This window comes from Bombus vancouverensis, chromosome 8 (assembly GCF_051014615.1).
Source record: "Bombus vancouverensis nearcticus chromosome 8, iyBomVanc1_principal, whole genome shotgun sequence".
In the NCBI taxonomy this organism is placed as follows: Eukaryota; Metazoa; Arthropoda; class Insecta; order Hymenoptera; family Apidae; genus Bombus; species Bombus vancouverensis.
This window is the reverse complement of record NC_134918.1, coordinates 10,201,667-10,210,415: the sequence shown is the minus strand read 5'-3', so window position 1 is coordinate 10,210,415 and position 8,749 is coordinate 10,201,667. Positions and strand designations below refer to the sequence as shown.

Sequence of the window (8,749 nt, the reverse complement as noted above, 5' to 3'; positions counted from 1 at the left end):
CCTTGTCATATAGTTTTAGATCGTCAAACTGTTGGAAGCATGCATCATAAAAAATTGTCGTGCCATTCTTTCGATACACATTCCATGTGCAACTGTTTCGGTCACTCCAATTCCATAAATTTTATTCGCGAAATTTTCCAGTCAACGATAAAATATGTACATAGATATGTCGCGGTGGCGTTGAGGATAGGGTTGTGGGTGTTCGATGAGTCTTCATTGAAATTAGCCATCGCTGCGGTATAACAAAGATACGGTTTATTAACACAAGTATGGATAACACAGATTCGACAATCAACCACGGCGGTTAGGTGCTCGCGACACTAGTGACAATGGTCTCAGGTTCGATAACGAATCCGCGGTCAACGGGATGATAGATGAACGTTCTCGCGAAATTTAAGTCTGAATAATTGCTGATCGTAAAGACGTTACTCTTTAGTCGGTGAGATCGCGAGAGAGAATGACTTTCCCGTCCCGATGATGCCACAGAGGAAAACTATAGTGAGGTGTGTCTAAGGATACGAGATCATCGGATTCGTCGAGAAAAGCCTTCGTCCAGAAAGTAAGGAAAATTGGCATTGCTGCTAATTGATCAATCTCCATATCGGTGGTTAGAAAAAGATGCTAGCCGCCCTCGAGGAAAAGTTGCTAGTGGAAGGCGCTGCTCGTTGAAAAATAGGTTTCCTCTATTTTCCCGTAGTTGGGGCAAAGACTGTTTGTCCGTTTGAAGGACTTTAGTCAGCTAAATCTTAAGATTTATAACGGGCCCTCGGGCTAGCTGAACATGTACTGCGCAGACGCATCGACATCTGGCAATCTTACTCGAAGAATAGGGTTTGCGTATGGTGAGCTATGGGACAGAGACCGTTGGAACGTTTACTGTAGAGTGTTACAACTATTTGCTTCTTAAGGAAAGCTATAGAATTACTCCATGCCTCTGCTAGAGAAAGCGTTCATACCTTGACCGCGGCTACGTTGGGCGACAGACTGTCGCCTCGAGCCAAAGCTCACTATCACTAATCTCGAACAATTACAATCGGATTGAATAACCAGAATTGTTTAATTACAGCTATAGTAGACTCTGGATTATAATGTTGCGGGATTATCCAAAATTCCAGAGGCTCCGGTGTTCTTTCATCTTCGACAGATATATCAAATCGATACACAAAATTAGTAAAAATCAACAATCACACAAATTTCTCGATACTGTGACACGCTATATATATTATTTCTTCGAGATACTTTCCATTTGTCTCTATGATTTATCGTACATGCTTTTCTGTAAGATACGTGTCGTAATTGTAATCGTTGAGATTATTTCATTTTTGACACGGAGGATCGTGAATAGGGCATTTCAAGCGGAGTTGGTTTAGATGACAATCCATTTTCTTAATCTTCTCGCAGAGATCGGCTTCTTTGATGCAACAAGCTTGCTGTTCGAATTCTCTTCTCAAAGAGCACACCTTCCGTTGTTTGTCATTCTTCGTTTCGATTTTTCGTCGGGAACCTGTTTCGTACGCTTCGTCTATGGAACTTTCTAAGCGCATCTGGTTTAGTTTGCGAATGCTCTTCTCATGCTCCTCGTATGGTTCACCTAAATTTACAATTTCAATTTCGTTTAATTCGCATTTAATCGGAGTAATCATCAGAACTTAATTTTCCATCTAGAATTCGTCAAGCTCTTACTTCTATATATTGGCACGGCTCCCGCTTCCAGATTTTTCCGTATTTCGTGAATCTCTTTCTCACATCTTTCATAGTACGTTCCACGTAAGATCAACGTTGGTTTCCTATCAATTTCACAATCCTCACATTTCCTCTTTAGCTTCGTCTTCTTATCGCGCATGTAGCGTTTATATTCCAAGCATCTCAGCATCTCCTCGATCAAAGTGAACCGCGTGCTGTCGATTCTGGTGAACACACCTGGCCGTTGCTTCGTTCTCAGCAAATGATGTAACTGTAGCGAGGAAAACGAGACAACGACGATAACGAGACAATGTGTTTTTCTTGTAATTCACCTTGAAGAGGATGAACAGTATCCACTGCATGGACTCGCGTTCGATTATCGTCTGCACGCATTCTATCTCTTCCTGTTTGAACCTATCGCACGAGAAAAGAAATACACGTGCATCATCTGTCAAACAACGTTGCCTATTTCTCGCGAGACTATCACATTTCGATTATTTCATACAAAATGAGTCGAATGAGATTATTGGGTTGGCAACTAAGTGATTGCGGATTTTGTCATTGCCGCCTAATGATACCACTTAGTTGCCAACACAATACACAGGGTGGTTGGCAACTGGTGGTACAAGCGGAAAGGGGTGATTCTACGTGAAAAAAGAAGTCAAAAATATAGAAAAAATTTTTCGTTTGAGACTTTGTTTTCGAGAAGATCGACTTTGAATTTTCGCTCGGTACGCGTGCATTTTATCACGTCTCGTTATAACGAATCTCACTGTAGATCGTTGTCTCAATGGAAAAATTAAAAAACAAAAATTTTTATTCTATATTTTCGACTTCTTTTTTCGCGTAGAATCACCCCCTTTCAGCTTATACCACCAGTTACCAACCACCCTGTATATTACTATGAGAAATTCCAGAGTACATAGGAATGTGACAGGATTTTAAACAAATTGAAAGATACCAAACCTCTTCATGTTCTTCACGGTTTCCTCGTTCTTCGTATAGACTTCGTTCAACCATCGTCGCATTTTCTCTATGTCAAGTACGGTTTTCCTGATCCAATAACCACGCCAGAACGCTTGGATCCTCGTGGCCATCTCGTTATAGTAATCCTGCCACATTTGATGGACACGATGCACCAGATATCGATCGACCATGATCCTGGTACGATAACCACGCCAATAACGTTGAATGCTGACTGCGCTCTGGTGCAGCAATCGGAAGTGTTTTCGGCTGAGGATGCCGCGAATCCAGGCCTGCACTGCCGAGTCGAAATCCAATTCAAACGTTGTAACGTCGAAAGAACGGTATCCTAATCGAATTTTTCGGAATGAAGAACGGAGAACGAATAGTGTGTGTTTAAAGAGAAAAATCTGTACTTCAGCATCGTTATAATTTTCGCTCGAATTCATATGTACTTGTACCATTGCTTCTCCTCTATTTTTCATGACTATCGACATTAATACGAGAATTATTCACGAATCTCGCACGATAATTTACCAAGTAATAATATCGGTAAATCGACGAAAGTCTCGTGTTATGGACAATAAGTTTCTCTTTTGCAGCTTCAGAATGTTCCATCAGAATTTATATAATTTGTAAAATCCACTTGTCAAATTTTCTTTGTTTCATTATCCAATTTATCGATATTATAAAAGGCAGTTTGTCGACGTTGACGATTAATAATTTGGAAAATGTTGCTAACAATGTTAAACTACGCAAGCGTGGCCAGATACGAATCTCAGATCATTGTCAATATCGTTAGTTGAAATAACGAAAAAAGTAAAAGAAGAACTCGTTGATGACTTGTTGGATCGATATGTCGTGATCTTGACCTTAAGCAATCGATATCTTAACGCACAGTTACAATTACGACACACGAGGCTTTATTATTAGCGCTACTCGCAGCCAGATTGGATAAGAGCGATAACTCGCGTACAAGTTGTAGTTATCGAGCCTGAGGTTATCTTTCCGCGCGTACCACAGAATCTTCGTCAAGAGATCGTAAAAAAACCTGAAAACCTTTTTTACGGAAGCTCACAGCAATTATCTTCGAACAAGAGTCATTAACCTGTATCCTGCGTGCAGCGATGAAATACAAATGCCTGGTCGCTTCCGCGAGTGTGTCTCTGCGTTTGACTTCCTTTTCGAACTCGATGGGATCCACCGTAAGTTCCGCCACGGATGCCATCGAGAAGGATTATTTCGACGCGTAAGTATGTTTTTATCAATGGGAATTCGTAAATGATTCGGTAAATTGTCGGTGCGAACTTCGCTACATACTTCAAACCATCGATCGTCGAATGTACGTTGCGCGAAGCAGTCGGTGAATCGGTGGATTTCAAGAATTTCTGTTTATCGAGTCCACTTATCTGAACATGAATTTTTATTATGCGAACATAGGTAGAAGGGAGAATCAGTGAACTTTTATTACACCAAGTGTTTGTCTTCAACTGGATTCAGATAAACGAGTTGCTCACAAGCTATGCCGATCAACTTCAAAATAGAAAGACAAATAAAAGTGATGACGTTAGGTTTATTATTTTTCAAAATCTACATCGCTATCCTATTAACTGTTTATATTAGCTTGGCAATTAAGTAATTGCGGATTTTGTCAATACCACCTAATGACAAATATCGATACCATTTTTTTCGGGATAAACGAACTTATGGAAGTATCGTAAAATCCTTTGCTTCTTACAACCGTGCATCGATCGTGTACCTAGGTAATGAAATTGAAAAATCTGCAAAAGACAGAGCCGATGGGTGTAGCTTTTGACAGGCTCGAATGCGGTTTTCTATTATCCAGATTCAAATCAAATGAAAATGCGTGGGACCGAAGATTTTTCGTGCACGCGTATTTGTGTCAACATAAAAAGAAAAAAGAAACAATGTGTCATTAATGCAGTCCACAAATTGTAACGAATCGTTTGTAAAGCTAAAGGGTTGTTGATTCACGAAAAGATATATTAGACAAGGTCAGAAGTGACTAATACATTGTTTATTCGTAAGTACATTTCACACATCGGTGCGATGTTTCTTAGGAACAACTTCAAAGTTAATGAGCAAGGCTGATCAGAGAATACAGTAGGAACACAAGTAGAGATGTGACAAAAAATATCAGCGTGGTCGCAAGCGCTGTCATAACGATGCCCTTCTTTCTTCTGGATGTTCTTGTCAACACGTGAAAGTCATTTCGAGCCTATAAAATCACACAATGAGTGTTAATAAAATGAAAAGAATGCAACTTGAAGAATATTCCTCGATAGCGTACGTGTATGACGAATAAAATATAAAAGAAAATACGCGAGAGGGTTTTAATTATAAAATACAATTAGCAAAGTGAAAAAGTAACGAACGAAGCGGCACATGTTTAACGTGTCTGCGCGTTGTTAATCGTCGCTCGATACTCGAGTAATTAACTGTATCGTTTCAACGCGTATAAATAAAAGAGCGTAATCACGACACGCACAACCCTCGGGGAAATAAATGATACGAACACTGGGGTCGTAGTCGGCAATGCGTTCGGCTATTGATCGACGCCGTTTCAATGAATATTTTTCATGCCGCCAATCTAATTATGTCTCTTTGTTATGGCGGAATATGGGTTACTGAACAAACTGAGCTTTCCGTGTATAGCGAATCCCTGGTTCTTTTATGTAACACGTTGACTGCCGGGTAAAGTTCGTATCTTTCGTTTATAACACCTAAATTAAAAATTATATATCGTTATATGCTAATGCGTATTTTAATAAAGAATAAAATCGTTTAAACATTTAAATGTTTATAAATAAATTGTTACTGTACGATCGGAAGTATCACGAATTTTACGAAAATGATTGTTTCATTTTGTAAATACCTTTGACAAGACATTACATATAATACGTTTGTAATACATTTACATACATTTGTAAATACATTTGAAAACAGATTAGGAAACTGGCTGTTTCGGTATTAATAATCTCGCGATGTTGCGCATAATGCAACGCTGCGCTTCAACGAGTTTCGATTATTTGTCTTGAATAAAACTGACCTCAAAATTGAAAAAACTATAATTTCTTTACGAAATCGTTAGGACAATTCTGTTTCTATTATCTCTTCGTTGTTATATATGTCAGAGAAGCGTCAGGAATAGAGTTGTGGGCATTTGCTAGATCTTCATTGGAATGATCATTGCTGTGTTATAACGACGGTACGGCCTGGTAATACGAGTATGGATACTACCGATTCGACGATCAACCGCGGTGGTTGGGCATTGGCGATACTAGTGACGTTGGTCTTAGGTTCGATAACGAATCCACGGTCAACGGGAGGATGGATATACTTGCTCACACAATACTCACAAATCGTAAGGCGCTACTCTCTTTGTCGATAAGATCGCAAGAAAGGATGAATTTTCGTCCCGATAATGCCACCGAGGAAAACTATGATGGGCTGTGTTTACGGACACGAGACCATCGGATTCGTCGAGTATAGCCCTCGTTCCGAAAGTAAGGGAAATTGATGTCGTTGTCAATTTGTCAATTTGTGACAAAGACTGCTTGTCTGTTTGAAGAATCTTAATTACCGAAAAATCCAGGTTTTATGGCGGTCAACATCAGGTTGTCCGAACGAACCGTTGGCATGTTTTACTGCCACGTACCGTTATGGGCATTTTTTTAATAAGGGTCATACTATCGCTCCATACCTTTGTTAGATGAAGCGGCCGTCCCGTTGACCGCGGCTATGTTCGGAGGCTGATGGTCGCCTTGAGCCCAAGTTTATTATCACACTACCCGCTAGACCTAAACGCTAGATTCATTTAGTTATCCAAATTAAGCATATTCACTTACTTATAATACCTATAAATTATACTTATCTATAATAAGTATCAACTTATTATAAATAAACAGCCATGTCACTGCGCCACGCCAGAAAAATTACTGAAAATTCTCAACGCGAGAATTGATTCTAATTTCAACAAATAAATGAAAAAAAAAAGTTTATTATCACAAATCGCAAACAAGTACCATTGGGCAGAATGACGGCAAATTGTTTAATTACAACTGTAAACTTTAATTACAATTTTACGGATTTTCTCGAAGTTCCAGAGGGAAGGCTCCGGTGTCCTTTCATCTCCGACATATATTTCTTCTTATTATATATTCTTCTAAAGAAAGAATTAAACACTTGAACAAACCCGATATCGCACTGGCGATTCTTATGGCATTCAACGTGAAATCGTTAAATCGTAAGTAATTTACCATAATCTGCAAAGTCTGAGTCTTTTGAACGAGTTCATCGAGCTTCTGGCCCCTGTCAATCATTTTCTGTAGGCCATCCATCAATGTTTTTCGGACTTTCGCCAGTTCTCCCTCTAGCTTCGGTAGTATTTCGTTTTGTTGATTGTACTCGTGCTGAAACGACAATGGTTGTTGAATTCTTGGTGAAAAATATCGCCGTTTAAACTCGGCAAGGTCGTAGGTTAAACGGTCGAACGTACGACTAACTCCTTTAGAGGTTTCGAGAGATCAATGACCGCTAGATTGGTTAGGTCCCTCGTGAGATCAGCCAGAATCGGTAGCTCCCTGTAAATGCTTCGCAATCTCTCGAGGAACACCTGGGAACAGAATTCCAGCTCGGCTGCTGACGAAGGACAATCCGGTTTCAACGTCAGGCAGGCGTAATGTAGTTCACCGATGAGCACGTGCACCGTGTAGCTGCAAGAGAATGATATTTCTAAAGAACATCCTTGAAAAATCGTTTAGATATTTTTGCAAGAATTATTTTCCAACAGTTTGGAATCAATTTGACGAGCAAAAAGAGTATCTTTATAACTTATACGAACACTTTTATAATCACTTGAAAACACTGTCAGGGTCCTGTCGCGCAATCGCGATAATATCGGTAACAAAATTAAAAAAAGTATTCCGAAAGGCAAAATTCTAAAAGTGGAAAGTAGGTGAGGTTTGACAAATGGATCTGATATTTAAATTGCAATTCCGTTGATTATCTTAATTGGTCTAAAATATCGCAAAGAAGAATATTATCTACGAAGTATAACTCGTAACTTGTCAGTTCAGAAATATTATCAATTATCATCAATGAATTATCGTGCAAGAGGATTATATGCAAAAATAGATGCAACTATGTGCAAATACTCTTTGTAACCGTAGTGTCATCGTACAAAATTACACAGATTCTTCTCAAGAATCTAATTAATATGAAAATATCAAAAGAATATCATTGAAAACGTCGAACAGCTAACTTAGAGTTTCCAACATTCGTTCGATGAATATTTCTCGACTATCGAAAAGCCTTCCAATTTCGATGCGCCGCGTATAAAACGAAAATGAGTGTCATTGTATGAATTATTACTGAAAATTCTCAACGCGAGAATTAATTGTAATTTTAATAAATAAATAAAAAAAAAACAGAATTGTATGAATTAGCACACTTACTTGTCCCGATCGAGACTGATCTTATCGTTCTCCAACGTCTTCAGTCCGTCGATTGTGCTGAGCGTGATCGCCCTGTACGTTGTATCCTGCTTCACCGGGTAACAATCCGCCACGGTCTTGCAGCCGGATTTCTCCCAAAATGCCACCAACGCGTAATGCACCGTTTTATTCATCTTCCTCACAGGACACTAATTGGCTGCCTTCGTCCACTGAAATAAAATAAACGTTACGAATGATCAAAGTCATCCCACCCATACCCTCTCAGTGTATCACGCGATAATATGAATAATAGGAGCTGAAGTATCAAATTACAGCTACTTTGATAATTCAAGCCTCGAGAGGAAGGCTAAAATCTTCGCATGTTCTATCGGTTTTGTCTTATCGAATTTATCGAGTGGCAGAGATTTAACAAACAAAAACGACTTCAAGAGAATTTTTACGAGTATAATTATTTCGCGAATTGCAGCAGCTCGAAGAAAGACAAGTTCAACCTTCAGACAGCGATCGTTTCTTTCGGAAAAGTTGCACTTTGTTAAATCCAAGTTATACGGGCAAACTAACACTGGCGACAAAAAATTCAAGATACGGTAAATTTATATTTCAGCTTATATAAGCGCAACAGAAAA

At 39.1% G+C, this 8,749-nt stretch overlaps 1 protein-coding gene across 1 annotated transcript; it reads right to left on the bottom strand.

The window, feature by feature from the left end:
- Positions 1 to 1,316: 1,316 nt before the first annotated feature.
- On the bottom strand, positions 1,317 to 8,359 carry LOC117162671 (uncharacterized). The gene is made up of 8 exons (XM_033344492.2): positions 8,124 to 8,359; positions 7,166 to 7,382; positions 6,922 to 7,079; positions 3,755 to 3,875; positions 2,650 to 2,939; positions 2,016 to 2,097; positions 1,684 to 1,954; positions 1,317 to 1,591 (listed from the first exon to the last, which is right to left on the bottom strand). The coding sequence occupies exons 1-8, from the start codon at positions 8,294 to 8,296 to the stop codon at positions 1,317 to 1,319; spliced, it is 1,587 nt and encodes a 528-aa protein (XP_033200383.2). The 5' UTR covers positions 8,297 to 8,359.
- Between the last annotated feature and the right edge of the window lie 390 nt (positions 8,360 to 8,749).

Bases quoted from the DNA above. Each gene is read 5' to 3' on its own strand.
- LOC117162671 (XM_033344492.2), bottom strand. From the start codon at position 8,296: ATGAATAAAACGGTGCATTACGCGTTGGTGGCATTTTGGGAGAAATCC. The intron at 2,940-3,754 runs GTTAATGACTCT...TCGGCAGTGCAG, and splicing joins TCGCTGCACGCAGGATACAG to GCCTGGATTCGCGGCATCCT. The intron at 1,955-2,015 runs GTGAATTACAAG...TCCTCGCTACAG, and splicing joins TACTGTTCATCCTCTTCAAG to TTACATCATTTGCTGAGAAC.